At 40.7% G+C, this 24,377-nt stretch overlaps 1 protein-coding gene across 1 annotated transcript in view; it reads left to right on the forward strand.

Moving 5' to 3' along the window:
• Positions 1 to 24,377, forward strand: part of BRIP1 (BRCA1 interacting helicase 1) — a 108,414-nt gene that overhangs the window by 27,424 nt on the left and 56,613 nt on the right. The window contains exons 15-16 of the mRNA XM_068154827.1: positions 10,688 to 10,847; positions 12,164 to 12,285. Coding sequence (XP_068010928.1) covers positions 10,688 to 10,847; positions 12,164 to 12,285 — 282 coding nt within the window. The remainder of the gene's footprint in view (positions 1 to 10,687; positions 10,848 to 12,163; positions 12,286 to 24,377) is intronic.

Below are 24,377 nucleotides of genomic sequence, written 5' to 3' on the forward strand. Positions count from 1 at the left end.
CAAATATTCTGAAAGGTCTGTTTGTTCTTCTGCAACAAAGGAAAGATTACAAACCATTCCAAGACAGTAGAGAGAATACTAATCTTTCTTAAAATGATATAAGAGAAGGATCCCAGGTGACCTAATTGTGGCCTTCCAGTATCTGAAGGGGGCCTACAGGAAGGCTGGGGAGGGACTTCTCAGGATCTCAGGTAGTGATAGGACTAGGGGGAATGGAATGAAGCTGGAGGTGGGGAGATTCAGGCTGGAGGTGAGGAGGAAGTTCTTCACCATGAGAGTGGTGAAGCCCTGGAATGGGTTGTCCAGGGAGGTGGTTGGGGCGCCATCCCTGGAGGTGTTTAAGCCCAGGCTGGATGAGGCTCTGGGCAGCCTGATCTAGTGACCTCAGGGGTGACCTCATTGCCCTCTACAACTACCTGAAGGGTGGTTGTAGCCAGGAAGGGGTTGGCCTCTTCTCCCAGGCAACCAGCACCAGAACAAGGGGACACAGTCTCAAGCTGTGCCAGGGGAGGTTTAGACTCGAGGTGAGGAGGAAGTTCTTCACCGAGTGAGTCATTCATCATTGGAACGGGTTGCCCAGGGAGGTGGTTGAGTCATCGACCCTGGAGGCGTTCAAGGGGAGATTGGACGTGGCACTTGGTGCCGTGGTCTGGTCATGGGGTCTGTGTTGATAGGTTGGACTCGATGATCCTCGAGGTCCTTTCCAACCTAAGTGATACTGTGATAGTGTGGGGTGTCCCTGCCCATGGCAGGGGGGTTGGAACTAGACGATCCTTGTGGTCCCTTCCAACCCTGACTGATACTATGATACTATGATATCCTAGCTACAGGTGTAAATTACCTTCTCTAAATTAAAAACCAAACAAAACCCCCCACAAACAACAAAACATTTTCTCTGTTAGTGTTAATTGAAGACTAAAAGCTAAATCTGTTACTTTCCCTCTCCTTGGAGTCAGTTCCCCATGGCAGACATCTGCCTGTCCTGCCCCCATTTACTGTGTGAGCACTGGTGGAGTTGGTGGGCCTCGTGCCTGGCACTACACTGCCTGAATCAGCTGTCCCAGATGGCACTGTGCTGCACTGCTGATGTGCCACTAAGACAACCTTGCCTCTTTTTTTTTTTTTCTGGAATAAAAGAGGTCAAAGATGTCTGAGCTTGGATTTGGAGTGGTGAAGAAGAGGATGGCAGTGCAAGATGCTGACTTCATTCATGAGCAGTTAATAATGTGAGGTTTGATTGCTAAACAATGCTTTCTTATTTAAAAAAACAAAAATGGAAGTTGTTCTGGAGAGCTTTCTGTGCGTGAAGGATTGCTCTCTCACTGGAACCTGAAAGTGTAATGATAGCCTAGGGTGAATGTACAAGCAGTTCTTGTAACACAGAAAGCTGTTGTCTTGCTTAATTTTAAAACCACAAAAGAAACCTTGTTTTGAACCAGGTTGTTTCGAAACAGCTGCGACGGAGCTCAAAGAATGAATCCTTCAAAGGCTATCCAGATTGTTTTGTGCTAAAGCATGTTGGGGTTTTGGGAAAAGATTTGCTGTTAAAAAAAAAAAAGCTTCTTTAGCTGTGGAAGCAACATATTAACCATGTTATTCTAGAGTCTTTGGTGTGCAAAACATTTCATTTTTCATTACTGTTGTCGCCGTTCACGTATTCCATTATTTAAGGAGGTTATTGAAAAATTGATGGCATGTTGGTACCAGAGAGACATCCTGTAGGCTGCAGTGTTGATTTATGGCACATGGAACACAGTTCAGTGCTTCAGTTTCCTGCTGGCGAGCAGCACTTTGTCATTGTCCCTAAAGAAAAATCATACCAGTGAAATCCCCTGTGTTTCCCCCAAGTTGAGTGATGCATACTTTTGCTTTGAAAATGATTATGAATTATTCACCTTTTATTGTGCTGGAGTGTGCACATGGTGATCAGAATCTTGTTTATAATACAGAGTTTTTCCCCCTCTTCAGGGTTTAGTTTAATTATGTAGCTGAGTTGCACCACAGCTTTATCGGTTGGGTTTTTTTTCCCTTTCCTTTTTTTTCCCCCCCGCAGTGTCTACCAAGCCTGTGTGAGCTAGCACAGATTTTTGCCCCCTGTCTCTTAGCAGAAGTAGGTATCTCAACATGAATCTTGGCCCTGAGTCTTTGTTTTTCTTTCCTGTTTGTTTAAATTTTTCCTTGAGAAAGTGCTCTCAAACTTCAAAAGCCACTTTTCCCACGCGAGCTCTCGAAGATCGGATGTGGTTTTCAAGCTGGAATCTTCAGGCTCGTTTTCTGTGGCAAAGAAATGGCAAGACAGAGCTCTAGGTGAAAACCTTCTTGAAATAGCACATGGAGTAGTGATGCAGGTTGCCAACTGAGGGCAGCTTTCTCCTGGGAGGTACGTTGAGGAGAGACACCCTGATGTAGAGCACCTGTTAGGAGATTTCAAAGGCTCTATGATCTTGCATCAGAACTCTGGAAGAAATGTGAAATACCTGAACAAATCTGTGAGGGTTGAGGTCCCTTCACAGGTTTCTGAGTTCCATCTCCAGACTGTTGAAGTCTTTCCAATAAAACAGAACTCTTCCTCCAGAGTGGCCTGCTGAGCATTGGTCAGCCTCAGCAATTTTGGTTTAGTTTTGGACTCCTGATAATCTATGCAAGCCTAACTTTTAAAAATTGCTTTCCTTTACCTGCTTTTGCTTGAGAAGTATGTGCTCTTGTTTTAGGCACTTGATTTGATTTTTGCTGTAACAGATGGTAAGGGTTAGCAGTTAAATACACATTAGAAAATCTTCCTCATCAGCTGAAAAGGAGTAGTTCTGGAAAAAAGTGAGGAACTAGATGAGGATGTCTTCTGGTCTAATTCCTTCACAATGTCTACTCTTATTTCAGGCCTTTTCTCAGGTCTTTCTACATTAAGATTCCTCTTTGCCTCGTCTCCATCTTCCTTAAAACAAAGAAATCAATGTCTCTGGAACATATTCTATTCCCTGTATTCTTTAATTATTGCCTTTCCAGTAGAATGCTTTCCTTTTCCTTGACGGCAGAAAAAGCTTTTAAGAGTTTATTTTAAAGATATATTTTCTGTTTTACAGTTCGTGGAGCATTTCATTACAGAGGCTCTGTGACACTTTGGGAAAGGAAATCAGACCAAAATTGAGCTGGAGTTAGTACTCTGTAAACCAAGTCTGGTTCAAAAGAAAGCTTCTTTGCCTTGCCGGTTGTAGCCCCACGATGATAGTAAATAGCTGAGGAAATGTGTAGTAGAAAGGAGGCACAGCCTCTCCTCGATAAGAACAGCATCTTTGTGTGGCCTGTTTCCATGAAAATGCTGCATTGAATCAGTTCATTTCTTGGCACATAAAGAAAAGGGTTACCTGTGCACAAGTATTTATATGGCCACTTGATATTTTTCTCCAGTTTCCCATTAAGAGTGAGGAATCAGCATGCTGTTTGGAAAGGAGATTTGACTTCTCAGCTGAAATATTGTAGGCACAGATACTTTCATGGTCCCTTTAAATAGAATCTGCTAGAATCAGAAATGGAGAAAGTTGAATTTGAAGCTTTAAGTACTTTTTTGTTTGGTTGGTTTGTTTTGGTGAATAGATTCATTAGTATTTGGTATCGCCTGAGCCACTCAAAAGAAGGAATTTGGAATACCTGCTTGTATGATGTTAGACGCCTCCTGCAAACATGAGGAGGTTTCTGTGGATCAGTCTATTGCTTAACCTTTCATAAAGATCTAATTCAGTGCAAACAACTGCTTAAATAATTCAATGGACTAAGTTATTCTTGGCTGGCATAATTCCAGCTCAGTGCAGTGCAAATGTGTGGGTGTCAAGCAAAATTGAGGTGTTTTGTTGTTTCCCCCCACATTGTTTTTGGGTAAGGAATATGGTTAAGAATAAAATCACCACTGGAAAAGTGGGCAGGTTAAGAAGGGGGGGAAAAAAAAGGAATGCAAGTTAGCTCTGACAGTTTGGTCAACGACTTGTGGCTAAAAGGTGAATGTTCTGTCAGTCCTTTTGCAAGCATGTAATATTTCTGGTGATGTTGATAAATGTTATTAGATTTCCCTGCTTTCTTTTCATACCTGTGACCTTTCCTTCTTGTTAAGGGACGCTGTGCTTTTTATAGTGCTCTTTTTAATAGATCTAGAATGCCATTCCAAATGTATTTTAAAGATTTGGATAACAGACATAAGATTTTATTGGTTGGTATAACCAAATATTTTCCCTCCCATTTTTGGAAGGAAACTCAGCTTTTTTTTCCTTCATAGAAATCCTTCCAGGCAGGTCTCTCTTGCCCCTTCAGTCTTATATTCCCATTTCATTACTGTTTACTTTCTTTCTTCTACTGTTTCCTTTGTGTTCACTTTGGACCTCAAAAGCCTTTTGCTGTTGGGTTTTTTTGTGTTGTTTTAACTGAAGGTGGAAGTGGGATTGATTACTGATCCCCTGCCACTACACTGGCTTTGGAAACAGTGATTTCTCCCAGACTGCAGAGTCCAGTAGTCCTGGAGGTCCATTACCTACAGGATTCCAGGTCATTTAGTATGGAGGCTTGGCAGCCCTTTAGTTCAGTTGGGGCTGTTTAGTCTGGAGAAGAGAAGGCTGAGAGGGGATCTTATCAATGTCTATAAATGTCTGAGGGGTGGGTGTCAAGATGATGGTCCAGGCTCTTTTCCGTGGTGTCCAGTGATAGGACAAGGAACAATGGGAACAAGCTGGAATACAGGAGGTTCCATCTCAGCATGAGGGGTCACTTCTTTATGGTGAGGGTGAGCACTGGAGCAGGCTGCCCAGAGAGGCTGTGAAGTGTCCTTCTCTGGAGACTTTCTAAACCTACCTGTAGGTGTTCCTGTGTGGCCTGCCCTAGGTGATCCTGCTTTGGCAGGGGGTTGGACTCAGTAATCTCTGGAGGTCCCTTCCAATCCCTAACATTGTGATGCTGTGATTCAGAGGGCTGTCAAATAACTTCTACTAATTCTGTACTTCGACAAAACATCCTTAATTCCTGAAGATGCTAGTTTAATACAAGGTTGTAATACCAGTTTGTAAGTGCTGTGAAATGAGTGGGGGGAGCCTGGCCAGATACATTCTCCAGGGTTGTTTTGAAATAACAAGCATTTAAGAGCACTGGTGTTTAAGCAATGTGCTAAATGCATTTGTTTAATGTCTGAATGCATTTGGGGATTATCACTGATGTAGGGACAGTTCCATTCCTTTGTTACAGAAGCAGAACGTTCAAGCAGGTAATTAACCATCCTGCTGAACAGAGCTTTGAGACCAGAGTGAGTGTGAGTTGAACAAAAAGTTACAGCTGTAGCTAACCAGCTGACTCAGCAAAAAGGCATCATCCTGGAAGCTTATTAAAGGTAATGCAATACCTATGGAATTAAGTCTGTTATAAAAACATCTGTGCCTTGAGATCATCAGAGGATTACTTGAGTGGAAAATATGATGTGTTCCATGCTAACAGCTTAAATTTGCAGAAGGATCTGTCAGAATATATAGATTATGTTATGATTTTTTTGTTTGGTTACCAAAAGGAAGAGAGGAGGCAGCTGATGCAGAGGCAGGTTGGGCTGTCTTGTCCAAACGGTGGCAAACCTTGAGTAGCAAGACAAGAAAACTGCCTTTCCCCTTGACATTCTCTCTGACTGTAGGGGCTTTTAGTAGATGCAGAGGTAAAAAAGACCTCTTATTTATTTGGGTTTTACACCTATTGTGGGTTTGTTTTTTATCCCTTGTCAAGATACAAGCACTGCATTGAAGCAAAAACATTTGATAAAACTCAAATGTATAAATTTGGTGTCTGCACTCCCCTGCCTTCTCCATGCCACTGCCACCTCCTGTTGCTTAGATAAGATAAAAGCTTTCACTGGAGGGTGGCATTAGTCAATGCCTTGAAGCAAAACAGAGTTTATGAGATCAGTGGAAGAGGAGAAGAGGGAAGATACAGAAACTAATGTCTGGTGTTGCTAAAGAAGGTATAAATTATGTTTACATCTAGTATAAAATGTAAAGAAAAGCTGTTTAAAATGTTAGACAGACTGCTGGTGAGGTCTGTCTTCAATAGAATCTGTCTCTAATAGCTTCATGAGACTCTGGAACAGGTTGCCCAGGGGAGTTGTGGATGCCCTTTCCCTGGAAGCGTTCAAGACCAAGTTGGATGAGATCTTGAGCAACCTGCTCTTGTGAAAGGTCTCCCTGCCCATGCCCATGGCAGAGGTGTTGGAACTAAATGATCTTTAAGTTTCCTTCCAACCCAAACCATTCTATGAATGTTGGTGCCTGTATGTAGAATGTGCATTAATAGCCTGACACCAAAATGGTGATATAAGAGTTCATCATTGCAGCAGCACTGCACACCTTTGTGTGTCACTTGCACATGTTGGTGGTTGGATGGTAACTTAGTTCTCTGCCAGTGACTGCCCTTTAGTCCCAAGTGTAGCACAGCCCTCTTGGTTCTGGTGAAGCCAGTCCTGTTGCTCAGCTTGGCCATGGGTGTCTTTTCCATTTGGGAAGTTTTATGCTGACTGTGTGTGGAACTTCTGTTTGACCCTTCAAACACATTTCCAGCCCACTGGAGACACACTTTGATTTGAAGCAGTGCTTATTCAAAAAGAAAATTCTGGTAGCAAACACAGGAAGAGCTCTGCTTGGGAAAAGGCTTTTAGATCAATGTTAGTCCCTTGGGAATCTCTGACTTTTTGCACTAACAGTGGTGCCAATACTCTGATTTTTATTAAGAAGACCCTAATGGCTGTTTGCTTTCTCTCCTCAGCTACCCATCAGGTCTGAATAAGAATGAAAAATGGAACTTCATATCATTAAAAAAATATGACATAGCAAGATGAAAGAATACCAAAGTTTGGGGAAGTGGAGTTTTCAGTGTAGAATGGAGAGTTGCAAGGGGGTCACAAGGTCTTTGTGTAAATTTTGTGCACCTTGAAATACCTGTTGTTCAGTCATCATTACATAAATGTCCAGGTACCAAACAACCTGTGGGTATAAGGTGCACAAGAGGATACAATTCTAACTGATAGTTATAATTAAACAGTTAGTAGTTGTTAAACTAGCCATTAAAAGCAGAGTTCTTTTCCTCTGCTGTCAGGTGCTGCTTGTCCTGTACTGCTCTGGAGCATCCTCTCATATTCTGAAGTGTTCCATTGCTTCTCCAAGCACGTTTTGATGGATGGATTATTTCCATGGCACTTTTTACTCTACTGTCTGGGTGCAATCCCTTCATTATGTGAATCAGTCCTGAAATAGTGCAGGAAATATTCTGTGCCAAGTTACTTAGTGCAGGCACTTGGGAAATAGGGAATTGTCAACCAAAAAGAACCCCAACAGCTCACCATGTTGCTGTGTTTTCTGTTGGACCCTCCCTCATCTCAGGTAATTGCTACTTCATTACTGGGAGGTAATGAATAGGGCAGAAAAAGTGAATCCCCAGCAATCTGATTGCTGCAAGTTCACTTCTCAACTTTAAGATGCTGAAAATGACAATGAACTTGCCTTAGGGTAAAATACATTAAGCAAATCGTTGGTCTTCCTTTGTGACATGGGAAACCCCTAATGCAGTTTTTGGCAGTGCATAAAACAAAGTAGCAAATGGAAAGGGGGCAAAGCTTTCCCTTCGTGGATGCAGGATGAGAGGATTTTGCCTAGGAGTGCAGCATAGTGGCAGGAGATGTTGAGAAATCAGTTTCTTCTTTTCCCTAACTTCAAGAGTCTTTCAAATCTGCCTAAAAAGGAGGATGCTGATAAAGGCAAATGTTGAATCCTAAATACTGAGCTCATGGTTTCTGTGCATCATAGCTTACAGGTGTCCTTAAATTGCAGTAAGGGGGGAAAAAAGAGGAAAGAGCTATCAGAGTAAACATCCTTCAGTGCATGGGGAGATGACAGATTCTTTCTAACAAGATTTTCTGCTCTCCTGGAGGAAGACCATTTGTTAATAAACCATTTGAGAATCCATTTTTAGGGGATTTAATAAAATATACACAGATTGCCTTCCACTGCAGAAACTATTATTCCCTTGAGTAGAAAAAGTGACTGGCTGTGGGCATTAATGGTTGCTCCTGTGATTCCTGGCATTATATCTTGCTCCCATTTGCACTTTTTGAACCTGAAGTGAAATAATTTTTTATGAGAAACCTGCTCTTGATTCCTAGCTCTTAGGAGGGGTGTGTGTGTTGTATATTTTATTTATTTGTATTCAGTCATGTCTATAATTCTTGTTGTTTCAGTGCCTGTCCATAGCATGGGTATTGTGTGTTTGCACATACTTGTCTGTGTACAAGAAGGTTTCCATATCAAGCAAACTTCATTCAAGAGAAACATAGAATCATCAGGGTTGGGAAAGGCCTTTAAGATGATCAAGTCCTACCACAACCCAGATACCCTGACCACTAAACCACATCTACAGGATTTTTTAACACCTCCAGGGATGGCAACTCCACCACTGCCTGGGCAGCCTGTCCCAACCCCTCACCACTCTCTCAGTGAAGAAGTTTTTCCTAATGCCCAATCTAAACCTTTCCTGGCACAACTTAAACCCATTTTCAATGGGTCAATTTTGGTAGCCAGAACGATAGGAGGAGGAGAAAGTGAGGGGCAAGTGCCCCTCAGGAATTGAGGCATGGGTATGTAAATGTCCAATTTGGTTCTATCCTGCCTGTATTATCTTGCTGGCCTCCTTTTGTCACACATGGTAAGCAGCAGGCAGTGCTAGAAGTGAATTTAGTGTAGCCTGCTGAGTAGATGCCCAGGCAGCCATTAGTTTTGTAGGAGGAAAAATGAAATCTGGGAAGGTAATAATATTACTGTCAGTGGCAGCTCTACCAGATCCCAAATGGATGTACTTAGAGGCATAATTTGTTAGATTCTTTTCCTTACCAGAATTATCTCCATATCACATCCAAAAGTGAAGGCAGAGTGGCAGGCTGTGGATTGCAAGATGGACACTCATTGCTCCAGCATGGTATTACGACCTTTTATATATATATAAAAAGAGATTAGAGCCAGGACACTGGCAGGAAATGACAGAGCTGGCAGAGAAGAGGACAAACAGCAGGACAGACACATTTAGAAGAGCTGATTTATTCTCCAGTGACATTTGTTTGTGCAGGAAACTGCTCCTGCTGTTCATCACTTAATCTCTGTGCTTGCTTGAGAATGGTGGCATGTCAGTAGTAAGCAGGTGTAATTCCATGAGTAGAAGCTGGAAGAGAGCTAGGGAAAATTCAAGAATACCTTAATACTTGTGCCCTCTGAACCACCTCAGTAGGAACCAATCCAAATACTTAATGTCACAGAATAATTCAGCACTTTAATGCTGAGAACGTGAACTAGGCAAGGTTCAGGTAAACAGTTTCCTAAACACTCGCAAATGTTTTCCCTGCAAACTCAAATGTGGCAACAATTAGTAACCATTAGTTCTGCTTCACAGTCACACTTCAGCTGTGGATTGGTCATGGGACAGATTGATTTTGTAACAATCTGTCCTGGTTTTAACTCATCTGGCAGCTGAGTCCTGGCAGTTTAGTTAAAACAGAGAGGTTTTCTCCTTCCTCCCATGGTGGTGGTGGTGTCCCAAGGATATTTGAAACCCTCCAAAGGGGATAAGTGTTCTCTTGTTTCATTCATCAGTTCACCTGGTATCCTAAGCCAACCCTGGGCAGCAGGGGAGGTTGTGCTAAGATGCAAAAATACTCTTGGAGTAAATTGAAGTGAACCAACACCAAATGGCTGATAAGTTGGGTTTGTTAGAGCCCATGAAAACTCTTAGCAATGGACCGCAGCAGAGGGAAGATGTTGGGGGGAGGAAGAAAGAGGGAAGAGAAGAGTAAAAGTAACTATTTACTTCTGTCCACTGAACCAGATCTATTCAGTTCACTCTAAAGTGTGTTGGTTGCCATGCTTTTGTCTTGAGGGCACTGCTGAGCACCATCAGACAAAGCTGTTGGATGAAGAAGCAGCTTTTTGGCTCCCTGGCTTGAGTCTAGAAACTGACAAGAAATGGTCATGTGGTGACTGCTAACTACTAAATGACCTCTCTCTCACATCACTTTCTGTGGTAATTTGAGACTCTGTTTTTGGAGTGCAAAGCACAACTTCGTTAGGATTGCACTGAAGGTTATTTACTTGCAAGGTTTAATGTGCACTGATTTGGAGTAAAATGTGCACAGGTCACAATCTGGTAGTTCTAACAAAGCTGACAGGCCCTTCAAGGAGCAGAGGAGGCTGTTGATAGATCCTCCATCAATACCTCCTCCCTCAACTTATCTATGTCCATTTAAAACTGTTGTGGAAATTTAAGATAGAAAAGCTTATTTCAAAGTAATTTAGAATTTGCTTCTAGTCTTACTTGTGGATCTCTTACTTGGTAATCTCCATTTTATTTGGATTACATTCCTCTTGCTTTGAGGAGCACCAGAAGATGCACTTCAGTGAGCTCTGTCATTGATTTAGAGAGTTTTGCTCTCCACTGATTTTAATTAGCAAAATTTGGCAGCCATCATGATTAGAAGATTGCAGAGCTGTGGAACAGTGTGTGGTAGGGAAAGTTGTATTCATAAATCCAGAACCTGACTACTCTAATTTCACTAAAACAGGTGTCTCTGTGTGCTTTATTTGAACAGTCCCAGTGACAGACCTTTTGTTACAGCTCTGCTGGATTTCTCTGTTTGCAGCTGCTGGACAAATTAAGAGATCGCTGGATGAGCACAGGCTTATGGAGAAACCTGGAGCTGGTGAAGACAGTCATTGCAGAGCCTCAAGGAGGGGCAAAGAGTGACTTTGATGAACTGCTGAGAATCTACTATGATGCAATAAAACATAAAGGAGAAAGAGGTATGTTCTGCAGGCATAGCAAAGACTTGACGCAGGCTCTGAAAGTTTAGGGAAAAAGGATTCTTAAAATGCCTGACAATTAGAGCAAGGTATGGAGAAACAGAGAAACTAGCCTCAGCTGAAGAAGGTGCTGTGATAAATGAGGAAGATTAACTGCTATTTATATTGTTGCATGAGGATATAGGGAAGTACAGGATGATGCTTAAGCCTAATAGTGATAATCCAAAGGCAGTGAGCTGTGTAGGGTTATGCAGTTGTGTGCCCCATGGGACTCAAAGTGGCTTCCCAAAGAACCCAGCTTACACTACATTGCATAACTGTCATTTACCAGCTTTTATTACAGCCACTGTAGGATTTCACTTCAAAATATTTAAATATTAGTATAGAGAATAAAGAATAATAGTATGTCAAAAATAAGTGGCATGATTTTTAGAGTGCAAAATTCAAGGTTTAAAAGGTTTGTTGTAGGTGTTTCTGATTCATGCATAATGGAGTGCCACTGTATTGTATAGAATCATAGAATCAGAGATCATCCACTCCAACCTTCCTGCCATGGGCAGAGACACCTCACAATTAGACTCAAGGCCTCATCCAACCTAGCTTGAAACCCCCAGGGAGGAGGCAGCCAATTTCAGAGTCTCACCATCCTTGTACTGAAGAACTTTTTCCTAAGATCCAGCCTGAGTCTACTCACCCTCAGCTTCAAACCATTCCCCCTTGTCCTATTGCTAGACACCCTTGTGAAAAGTCCCTCTCTAGCCTTACTTCAGGTATCCCTTCAGGTATTGTAAGGCAGCTCTAAGGTCCCTCCAGAGATTTCTCTTCTCTAGGATGAGCAACCCCAGCTCCCTCAGCCTATCCTCATAGCAGGATCACCTTTGTGACCTTCCTCTGGACTTGCTCCAACAGCAGCTCTGTGTCCTTCTTATGCTGGGGGCACCAGGACTGGATGGAGTATTCAAGGTAGGGTCTCACCAAAGCAGAGTGAAGGGGCAGAATCCCCTCTCTTGCCCTGCTGACCACACTCCTCTTATTGCAGCCTGGGGCACGATTGCCTTCAGTGCTGCCTGAGTGCACTGTGTGTACAGTGCAAGATTAATTTGCCAGCTGATAGTCAGAATCACAGTATTAGTGACTGAAGTGAAGTTAAACTCATCCCTCTAACAAAGTCTATGTTTTTATATCCATTCCAGACTGCTACACAGTCTATTCTGCTGTATTATGTTTAGCACTTTAAAAGATGTTGCTGGAACTTACTTCTGATGCTCAATTTACCGCTGGGAATGACTTGTGTATTCCTCTCTGGCTTGTTCAAGATGGAGCACTCCTTATAGCTGTATGCAGAGGGAAAGTCAGTGAAGGCTTGGATTTCTGTGATGAGAATGCCCGGGCAGTTATAACCATAGGGATTCCATTCCCAAACGTGAAAGACCTCCAGGTAGGACATCAATGAAAGAGTTGTGCTTTGGTTTTATGTCTTGTTTAAAAAAACACCAAATGTGCACTAAATATTTTGTACTGGGTGTTTAACCTTGACTCCACCTGAATTGCTTCTGAATTCTTTGAGCCAACTTCTATGCAGGTAAGAGGAGGAACAGCACAGCAGGTGGTCTGACCTTGTGGTCACTGATGTCATTCCAAAGAGACAGGTATTCATGGATATCATGCTCGGTTCGTCTGACTTTGCCAGCAAAGCCTATTGCACTATTAAAATGCTTGTTAACTTCAGATTCTGCCAAGCAACCTGCTTCCATCTGCCCTTACCTGTTCCATACACCAAAACCTGTGTCATTTGTATAGAAATGAAGTAAATTCCTGTCTTTTTGCTGTTGTGGGACATTTGGTTGAGAGGGTCTAGGATAAATAATACATTAAATATGGCATTCAGATTGATCAAAAGATGGTTTCACAAAATAGGTTGAAAGGTAAAGACAGTTATGGTGTAAAATGATAACATAATGAAGAAAATTTCACACACTAGCTCATTATTGATTGCACTCTATCACCTTTCCAATCCCCATTGTCTTATGTCATGGAATTGTGTATGACACTTCCTGCTTGGAGTGGAATTGTAAACATTATCCAAGCTAATGCTACTTGTAATTTTGAGGTATGAAATGATGACATAACACTACCTCTTCCTGAATACTGAGGAAATCACTACTTTGATAATTCAAGGTTGATTGAACCTGAGGCAAAAACTTCTAAATGCCTTCTGAACATAGTATTTTGAAGTGCCTCTAAATAAAGAAGCTTGGGACTATTTGTGTTTTTCAGCAGGTGGCCCAAGCAGCATCCTGTTGCTTGCACTGCTATGCAGTTACCCACATCAACACTTCCTTTTGACTCCCACAGGCCTTTCTTATTGACAGATGATGTTCCATTCAAATAGGCACTTCACAGTGAAGCCAGGAAAAGAAAGCCATTGAGTATGGAAAAGTGTTTTTCTAGGCTTTCTTTCCATTTACTGTAGAAGACCCTTTACTTTTGTCTAGTTCGTAAGACCACTTATTTTTCCAGTGGTCTGTGCAAGCCACTTACGTAGTTACCCAGTCGCTGGCACACTCCTTCCAGTGATAATAGCCACTGTCATTGTTTTGTCTTATGGGTACCTTTGAGAGCTTTTTGGGACTGCTCTGTGAAGCTATGAAACCACGTGAAGTATCCCAGAATAAATAAATACCAGGAACAGCTGGATCCTGGTTAATAGCAATGCCAAATCAAACAAGAAAATCATAGGTTCACACTTGAAAGTGCAAACAGACTCAGCTTTGGGTTTAGAGATGTGTTCTGAGCTTAAGTGAACAACCAAAGACTTCTTTGTTGTCTGCAGCTTGTGCCTAATTACAGCCTTGTTGGAAAAACCCACATCCTACAAGGACTTGTAAGGTTCTATTAGTGGTGGCTGCCTAGTGCACGACTCTCTGGGTGTTTGCATAACTTCCTTGAAGCACTTATTCAGCCACCATATTTTTTGTCTTACTAAAATATAATAGACTGCATTTCAGTATAGAAACATTTACATTCAAAGAATGCTGAACGCTCTTCCTAGAGTTAGAAATGCTTTACTTTAGAAGGATATGCTGAAATGATCTCTTGGAAATATTTGGTGTATAGTAGGGCTGGAACTCTCACAATTTACTCCAGGTGCTTTCCAGTTTTGTGTTCTAAATGATAGAAAATTAAACTGAAGGGGGTGTGTCAAGGGTGAATTATGTTCATTGTGGATGATGTTCCTTAGGATTAAACATTGTCTGTTTGATTTTACCTTGAGTTCAACCAGATATAGCATATAATAGAATCACAGGCAGTACATCCCATTACTGATAGCTAAATTCCAACAAATCACTGTTGTGTGCAACTATTTTTTTTAATTAGACTGAAGAAAACCTCTAAATTTTTAAGTAGGGAGAGGGACAGTAGCTGCCAAATTGCAAGCATCTAAAGGTTTGAGTGAATATATTTAGCTATGGTAATGCACAAAGCACTGCAGTGATCAATTCTAGATGAGAGAAGGGCACGCTCCAGTCTCTTAGCATCAGATTTGAGCTGTTTGGTGCATGGCAGCGCTCCTAGAATACAGCTGGAGGAAGCTGGCTTTATTGTAAATGTGTCTTTTGCTCAAGAACTTGGACCCAAAGCAATACCCAGCTTTACACTGAACCATGTTGGTTTTGTCCAAGGCTTTGAGTTTATCAGGTTAATGCATGTTTCTATTACCAGTTGAGCTCAATTGCTTGAAGAGGGATGAAGAGGAGGATTGCCCCTCTCTTGCCTGTGCAAGATTAATTAGTAGCTTTGTAGAAATGTAAGCATAGCTACAAAAGAGATTTGGAAGATTAAGCCTTTTTTTTTCAGTGGCACATCAGCTCAGGAAAGGAATTAGAATTCAAGTTTTAAGGAAAACTGGCTGTTGATAGTGAAGATTGGCATGTAAAATTAAACATAGAAGAGGGAAGGGGAGGCAAAATGGGACCATGACACCAATTTTCACCTGAAACCGTTCATTTTGTGTCTTTCTGGGAGAACTGATCCAATAGTATTGCTCTTCTGAAAGGAATGAACCAAATATATTATAAAAGGGTCCAGAAAAGTAAGTGCTACATTTAAAACATGTTGTTAACTCTATTGAGAATCCCATTGGTTTTCTGTTGTCTGGGGGGGATTAATAAATGCAAACTGTTGTATATTAATTCAGTCCCCCTAGGCCAACAGACCTGGCCTGAACATTAGAAACTTTATTGTAATATTTTTTTAAGTGCTTTGGAGTGATCTCTTCAAGGAGTATTCATTTGTCAATAAGGGGGGAAAAAAAAAGGGTGCATGAAATTGGTAGGGATTGGAAGGGATGCTATAAAGCATGCTCAGACTTAAATCCTTTGGAACTGAGATGGAAGAAGAGTTGGGTTTTAAGGTGAAAGTTGGTGATCAAATACTTCTTGCACTGAACAGCAGAAATCCTTTGTGATAAAATTATCAGGAAGAATGTTTGCAGCATATTCACATTCAGGATTGTTTTCAAAGCATATCAGTAATTGTCATCACATTCAGAAGATAAAACTTCTCCCTTCCAAGAACCAACTGAGTGACTTTTGGCAAGGCTGGGTTTATTTTAAATGTTTCTTCTCATTAAATGTTGGGTTGTTGGGTTTTCCCCCTGTTTGAATTCTCTTTGTCTCCTGGTCATTTTTAACTGGGGTTGGAGGACTCCAGATTTTTCAGCTTTAGAGGACACTGTGCAATTTACTTGTTCCTGTAGATTTTGGGGATATGTTAAAGTTCCCAAAGAAAACAGTAGAAGTCTGTAGGATGGCTCCCACATTTGCTGTTATGTTACAGTGGGTTAGCCTTTCTTTAGATTTTTGTAGACTAACCAGAAAAATGATTAAAAGCTGGAAATTTTCTAGCTTTGAAGTTTTGGGAGGAGCTTGAGTTTGGGGCATAAAATAATAATGAAACTCCAAGCACAGTGACAGAAGTCAAGTGAGACCTAGGCAGATTGAGGGACATCTGTCTTTTTTACCTAGGAACAGATACACTGGATGAAGAGCCTGCTAAGATGATTAGCAATGGTGACCCTTAAAAAACAGGAAATGCAAATGATTAACAAGTCCCTGGGAATATCTATGAGTGATATACTTCTGGGATTGGTTGAAATCACTAAAGTGCTCCACTTCTACAAGAAAATAAACTTCCATGTCTGCTTTTTGGGTTAATTTAAGTCCTCTTAAGGCTCAATTCCATAACCCCTTACTCCTTCACGTAGCTTTTGCTTGTGTGAGTAATCCCTCTAATGCTCTGAGGACTGTGCACAATCATAAGGGTTTGCAGAATCATACCTTTGGAGACCAATATTTTATGCTGGCAGTTTGATGTTGGCTCATCTCCACTAATATTACTTGTCTGTGATCAACCTGCTTTCTAAATATGTTTTATGATTTGTAACTTGATGCTAATACCAGTGAACTGTAATATTAGAGGACATAAATAATGTGAAAGAACAAGATGTATAATCCCAAATCCATGTTATCTGATGCTAACATACTATTAATTAAGTTCTCTTATACATTTTGAGTTGTAGCCTTTTGGATCCAGCCATCAGTCTTTACCCAAACAAGAAACTCACTGTCAAGTGTGATGTATAATATTCCATTTTATTTTCTCCATATGTTTGTGCTAAATACATGCCACAACTTCTGGCATTACATGGCAAGCGTTTGGTCTCTTCAAGTAACTGCTTGCCTTTATAAGTCGCATTGTTTTCTGTTTAGTTTCAATTAATTTAGGCACATAGTAGCCTACCTTCACTCATTTTCACAAAGGGAAGAGTCTAAAACGCTCTGTCACTGTTAGGGAGAATGAAACAATTAAGGCTCAGAAGTGTACTTGATAATAAATGACAGAGCTTTAAGGAAGAGAGGCCAAACCCCCTAATTCTGTCTTATTGAAAACAGTTTCATATTGCTGAAGAGTCAGATTGCTAAAGCAAAATATATAAAAGCAAAGTTAAAGTATTGCTTAAAGCTGTGGTACTCTCAATGGTAGGGTTTGGCTTGAGTAAAGCAGGAAAATTTATTCCAGAGCCAAAAATTACTTCTTTGGCTGTGACCAGGATTTCCTCTGCCCACCTCTGGGACCTAAAACTGGAGGTAGGAAAATCTGATTTTGAAGCCAAGTGTGACTTGTTTAGTTCAAGTCATAATTTACTGTTCTTACCTTGGGGATCTGAAAATAAAGAAACTTGCTATGAAATGTTGATAATGGGCAACTCTGAAGTGCAAGCATTAAGCTAACTTTCCCGGAGAGCATTTCTTCACTTCCACCTTTCCAGATGCTTTTGATCGTGGTACAGTCGAGTGTACTTAATCATGGGAACAGCAAAGAGAACTTGACCAGAATACAGAGGGAAATGCAGTCAAACTCTTTTCATGTCAGTAGAAGTGCAAGGAAAATAAACTTGATAAGGCAAGAATTTCTGTGCAGTGCCACTGCTGGGGAGCTGTAGCTGAGCTGACCATTAATGAAAAGGATTTCCCATACCTACTGCAGGGTGAATGTCAGCTACCACGGCAGATATTTTCTTTATCGCTTCCAGCAACAGAATTAGTGAAACATGATTGAAGACATCATTTCAATTACAATTTTCTGGGCTATGTGGAACTTAATGATGCAAAGAGTTTGCAGCTATCTGGCTAAAGTTTTTCCTCTCTCCTGTCTTGAGAGCTCAACAAACAGCTATTTTAACCATAGAATGCCAGGTTGGAAGTGACCTCAAGGATCATCTGGTCCAACCTTCCTAGGTAATAGAAAAAGGAACACCCCAATATCCATGAGCTGCTTCTTCCAACACTGTATTTCAGAATACTGACAGTCTTAAAAATGTTTAAGTTAATTTCTAGTTCTTGTGACAGTTTTTAAGTCTACATGTTTTTTCTCCACTGAAAGGAGAAAGCACCTTGTGCTAGCTAAATGCTTGCTGAAATCATTCATTTCTTGCTTACTATATTCTAGGAAAGGAAAAGTTTCCAAGGAAATCACTGTAATTTTGGATGCTTCACCTGAATTTAGAAACATAGCAGGCACTGAACGAATTTCATTTTAGGTTTGCATCACTTACAAAATATTTTCACTTATTCAAAAGTCTGTTTTAAACTATGGGTCAGCCTGTACAGAAAAACTAGGTTTAATGGGGAGATCATTGTTGTGTTTATCTTTAGTAGATGCTGCAAATTCCCTGTGAAGCTCAGAATTTCTTTTAGAGGCCGAGGACTGACTGTTCTGGTATTGTTTTATGCAGGCTGCATGTTTCTGAGCAACTTTGCCACTACTTTCCAGTCAAGTCTGACATTCATTGTGAAAGCCTTGAGAACACCCTGGGTGCTGGCATTGTCGGTGTGGTTTCACTGTTTGTAAGAAGTGATTGATTTGTTTGTTTTGATTGTCTCAGTCAGTGGCTGTCTAAACCCCAGCTGCTTTGGATTTCTTCTTCATTTCATTACTGTAGAAAAAACCCCATACAATTCCAAATATAAAGGAGCAAAAAAACATTTATGTAACTTTTACAGGAAAGCTGAACATCAAGGTGTGTTATTTATGGAATGTTCTCTGAGAGGGAAATACTGACTAGGGTAAAAGTGTGGTGTGTTTGTGTATCTACTCCCACACCCCCCCGTCTTTCCTCCATGCCCCACTTCATACCCAAGTTTATTTTGTATTTCAATTGCAAAGTAGCTTTTTGAAACAAGTTAAGGATGTAAACAAGAAATACAGTTACAGCACTGCCATGTACAATGTTATGCAGCAAAGCTCTGGATGTTAAATAGCAGTTATGGAGACAATGTGCTTCTAAATTTTGGGATTACCAAGCCAGCGTTGTTCTTGTCTTGCAGAATTATTGCAGCCTGCTGTGAAACTGCTTACTGAGGGGTAATGCAGTGTGCAGGATCACATCATAATAAGATGACTGGCTGGGTGCTGCAGATCTCCATCTTTTTTTCCCCCTTCCTTCTCCCCAAAGGAGAAAGTCAGGAGGTGCAGCTATCTGTGTTATGAAAAACCCAAGCAGTGCAGGCAATGTATGGTGGCCTGTCTATTTCTTACATTGGTGTGAAACAGTTGGATACCTTAAAAGTTCTTGACTTCCCGTTTTTCCAGAAATAAGAATAGCTGTAAAAATTCCAAGCCATCCAATAGAAACTGTATTAGTTAAGAAAAAAAAAGATAATGTATTGACAAGGGCTTAATTGGTGGGGAAATGCTGTGGAACACGGAGTTGCTGTAGCTCGGAAAGGTAACGTTTCAGGTCAGCTTCACATGTAAGACCAGCGGTTGGCATTTCTCTTCTGCTGGTGGCAAGGCTGATGTCAATACGTTGGCACAGATCACAGAAATCATCCCTGATTGTATCTGGAAGTTAAGCCTTTGGATAAATAATACAGCAAATCAAAACTTTTCCTTTACATTTGATAGTTTACATTTTTTGATCCATTAAAAAAAAAGACAAAGAAATTTCCAAGTGATTTTCTTGTGTTTATCCTGTCCTTAGCAAGTAGTGTTGACCTTTAAGTTTTTACTTCACTGTCAAAGTATGTTGAAAGCTTTAAAAGTGAAGCTATCACCTTGGGGATTTGTAAGGATGACTGACACTTACCACTTCACCTTAGACGCAGTAGCACCGAGTGCACGCAGCAGCCTTGTACCTCAAGGGAAGCTGTTTGATTTTTTTCACTTCTGCTTCACTGGAAATGGATTGAATTTTCTCTTCAGAGAAGTTTTGGTTGCATTAGATTTTAATCAAGTCACTTGTTCACAGTCCCTCAAAGCTTACAAGGCTGAGATGAGTAGATGGGCCTGGGGTGAATGTGCTACAAGATTTGTCAAACCGTGAAGCTTCCAGGTCTGGGAGATAGCAGATGGTGTCATTGACAATGCTAAAAGTGTTCGGCGGTTACCGCATTACATAAGCTTCCCCTCTCCCGAACACTGGGATTAAGAGTCAGAATACTTAGTCATAAAATACCTTCTGAATTCAAAATGAGAGAAGTACAGCTTTGCATAAAGTGGCAGCACTACTTTTCTGCCCCAGAATGGCTTAGGTTGGAAGGGACCTTAGAGGTCATCATCTCCAACCTCCCTGCCATGGGCAGGGAAGCCTCTCAGATAAACTTTTTTGCTCAAGGCCTCATCCAGCCTGGGCTTGAACACCATCACAGAGAGGCTCAGCCTCTCTGGGCACCCTCTCCATGAAATCTGTCTGGGTAACCCATTCCAGAGTCTCACCAATCTCATACTGAAGAACTTCTTCCTATGATCCAGTCTAAGTGTATTCCCCCTCAGGTTCAAACCATTTCCCCTTGTCCTGTCTCTAGATACCCTTACGGAAAGTCCCTCTCCAGCTGTCCTGTAGGATCCCTTCAGGTATTGGAAGGCAGCTCTAATAAATTAGAGGTCATAAGCATTTGCTTATTTCATGCTGGTTTGTATGTATTAGGACAGCATTTGAAATGCCTGAGGGGGTTTAAAGATAATGTCCTGCCATAACATCGTCTTCCTGTGGGCCAATAAATTGAGGCATTGTGTTTAGATGCAGCTTTTAGTAGGTCTGCTGAGGAGTGAGGATGTTTGAAGCATGTTCTATGACTCACCCAGGTCTTTGCACGTGCATTATTTAGTCTTAAATCTCACAGACGTCGTTACTGCTTTTGAAGTGAGGGGGGAAAAGTTAAATGCTGCACTATTTAATGCTACTTCCATTTAAGGATTTTCAGATGTAAAAGAAAAGAAATGGGGTTTCATGTCTCTTATTTTCCTGCACTTACTTTTTATGGTTACTTGGCAATCATCAGGAGGAAAGTAGATGGCAAGAATGTTCTTGAAGAATTGTAATTATTGCTGTTTCAGGTGGAAGAGAGACTCTAACCGGACACAGGAGATTTTTTAGGATGGCAGATTTGCTTAAACCCCATTTTTATGTCTTTTGGGGGGATGGAAGCAGGCAATGACCACCTGGTACTTTTTGCTTATTTGTTTTTAGGAGGTGGGGAATTAGTAGATGTTAAACATGAATGCATGTTTTAAAGTGTTTTGGATGATATGGGCAATGGTCTTTGTTTTCTTTACTATTTTTCCTCTCATAAAGCCAGAGAAAAAAGTCAGTGGAATGCCAGAAAACATTTCTATCCATTTTCTAACTTCTATTTCCATGGAGACTATTCAGAGGAGAGTGCTGAGGAGTGAAGCTGCATGAGTTTACATGTGTATGTAGCTGTACCTACCTGACACGTGTGCATGTGATGATACAGTTCTGAGTTTATTTACTTTTCTCCTTGTAGGAGTTGTCTCTAACCTGGGCTGTCACAACACTGCTAAATGCTGATGTAAAGAGAAATGCAGGTTTAGCTGAGTGTGCTCTGTTTATCTGTTCACATTAGTGCCTTTGTATTCATCATTTTGTGGGTATTCTGGTTTATAATCCCAGAGGTAACAAACTGGAGGTCATTTTTAAGCTACTAGAGAAAATAGGAGCCAACTGAAGATATTTGTGAAGTGATGTCCTGTCAAAGAACAGGCCTGGCTTGGGGTTTGGTTGGTTTTAGGAAGCAAAGTATAGCACCATGCATCTAGAAAAATCTCAACACTTTGCCACTTCTAACCCAAATACAGCTTATTTTGATAAGTTAAATTGCATGAAATAAACTGCAGTATAATTTATTATTATTATTGTTTATCCCATTCATTGTTCATATTGTGCTACTGGCCCTGATAAATTAGTTTCTGCTTAATAAGTGGTAGATGCCCCAAATGCTTATTCTCCAGTCCTACAAGGCTTTGCTCTTTCCTTAGTAGTATCATTGTATCAGTCAGGGTTGGAAGGGACCACAAGGATCGTCTAGTTCCAGCCCCACACTAGATCAGGTTGGCCAAAGCCTCCTCCAGCCTGGTCTTAAACACCTCCAGGGAGGTGTTTACTTCTATGTTTTTGTTTTTTTTGGCTGAGATGAAATGATTCTGATTGAGTCTCTGCTGGATCAGTGGCTTGTTTTTCCTGAAGTAAAATTAAAGGAAGCAATTAATAATGTGGCACAAGAGTTTTATTCTTTGTAGGTTTCATGCTTTCTCCTTAAAACTTCCTCACAGGTAAATCAGCATGAAGGATGCTGTGCAGACACTCAGCTGCAGATATCTAAAATACACTGAAATGGTTTCAAATGTCTTTATCTCAGTGGCAATTATGACTGCAAGACAAGGAGAGGCTTTTTACAGAACTTTCTCTTCACAGGAGGAACTCAATTTAAAGGAGAAAACTGTGCTTTAATTTTATTGTCCAACTATTGATTTTTTCTCTGGAAACAATTAGCTCACAACTGATTGCTCTTTGTATCCTTGCTGGTAAATACAGCCATGCTTTTGTTAATTTGGAATTAACCTGCTTCACCCTGACCTGTTGTATACATGGCTCCTGCATGTGAATTTTGCAGGCTATTTTCTGATTCAAAACCAAACTCTGGGTTTTGTGTCATTCATGGCATTCACAATATAAATCCAATTTATGTACTTATGTATCACTTGAACTCTGAGCCAGTCTGGGTTCCTTCATGTGAAGCAATTTTACCACAGGTAAGATTTTGGGGGATTTATCAACCACTTTAAAATCTGATACGATGAGTGTTGTTTCATGTCATTTTCGGCAAAGGAAAACTTGTGTTGCTAGTTCTGATTGAAAAATACACTTCAGCTCTTTTGAATTGTACAGGAACAACCTGGAAATCTTTTTCCAAGACCTAAAAAGCAGAATTTGTTCCTGGCATTTTTTTTGTCTGTTGATATTTCTCAGTTAATATCCCAGAGTGAAAGATGTCGAACTAATTAAGCATTAAAAGAACGAGCGGTTAGCAGGTATAATGTTGTTAGACTCCAGTTAATGTGAATGTGACCATGACCTCCCAGATAGATCAAAGACTAATCTCTCTGACAGCTACAAGATGGCAGAGCTTGCCACAGGCCTTCTGCTGCTGCTTGCTGAAGCTATTTGTCTGTAAAGCATGCCTGATAGCTAAGAGTATATTTTTAAGGATGAACAGGTAAAAGTAGAAGGCTGTCTTTTGACATTTTAACTAATCCCTTCTAGCCTGTGGTTTGCTGCACATTTAGGATATTTGCTAGCAGGAGAGACTGGCTTTTTCACATATGTAAGATGTCATTTTGAATTGGGCGTTGATTTGATGCTTGATAATGTAAGAGTTATACAATGAAATAGATTCTGATTGCATCAAAATGACATGCCCTGGCCTTTTACCTTTCGCAGACTTCTAATGCAAACTGAACTCTCAGCAATGTAAGTTGTCATCTCCTGCTGAGGCATGATCATTTAAGTGAGAAAACAGAATGTTTGTTTTCTGTTAACCCTTTTAAAGTTGAGCACAAAGATAGGTTTTCAAGATACATGACACACTTAGACCAGGAGAATTTCGACTTTTCTCTCATTTGAGGCAGGGAATGTTATTGTTTGTGTGCAGAACAAGCAGCAGACACTTGCACAATGCTGACATGTTAGAAGAATTCAAAAGTGATGTGTTTTATTCACAAGGTAATACAGAATCACACAGAATCACAGAACTGTTTGAGTTAGAAAAGACCTCTAAGATCATTGAGTCTAACCATCAACCTAACACCACCATGGCCTTTAAACCATGTCCCAAAGTGCCATGTCCCCACGTTTCTTGAACCCCTCCATAGAAGGTGGCTCCACCACCTCCCTGGACAGCCTGTTCCAGTACCTGACCACTCTTTCAGGAAAGAGATTTTTCCTAATATCCAATTTTCAACCTCCCCTGGCACAATTTCAGGCCATTTCCTCTCAGTGCAAATGATCTGACTGGTTTGCATTCTCCTGTTTCTTCAGTGGCTTTAGGCACATAATTGATCGTGTTGTAATTTTTATCAGTGTTTGACACATGAGTGGTGATTCTAATACTAGTTTGAACAGTCTGCTAGCAAAGTAAGAACCTGTGATAAAGCTACATCTGTTGCAAATAGCCAAAATCTTACTGATAACAGACATTCTGCAGAAGAGGAAATCATTAGAAAGCTTACCAAGACTAGAGGACAAATGCAAAGGATGTACAGGAGCATGTTGCCATGGGTTATGTTCTAATGACCTCAATAACATTATCCACCATCACACCTCATTTCAAATGGTGAGGAGCACCCTTCTGTTTCTCCAGGTAGTGTTTCCATGCATAGAAATACACAGATGTGCTTAGGTTCTTTTAAGGAATGGATTCAAGGTTCATAAAATGCTCAGAAGACAAAGTTTTCTGTTTGGAAAATTACAAAGGAGAGCTCACATGCCAGTCAATAAATCCTGAGTGACTGGAACAAATATTAAATCTGTGAAATCAAACTGAATTTATTTTCTGGCTGTAAAGATTGAATTTGTAAATTTGACAGGCAATTTAAAGGGCATAAGTACATAAAATAAAATTTCTTAGCCAAATGCAACTTGAAAGTTACCTGTCAGAAGAGGTTAGA

The sequence above is a fragment of the Melanerpes formicivorus genome, unplaced genomic scaffold (genome assembly GCF_026170545.1).
Source record: "Melanerpes formicivorus ecotype bairdi unplaced genomic scaffold, bMelFor1.0.p_v2 SCAF_29, whole genome shotgun sequence".
Lineage (NCBI taxonomy): Eukaryota > Metazoa > Chordata > Aves > Piciformes > Picidae > Melanerpes > Melanerpes formicivorus.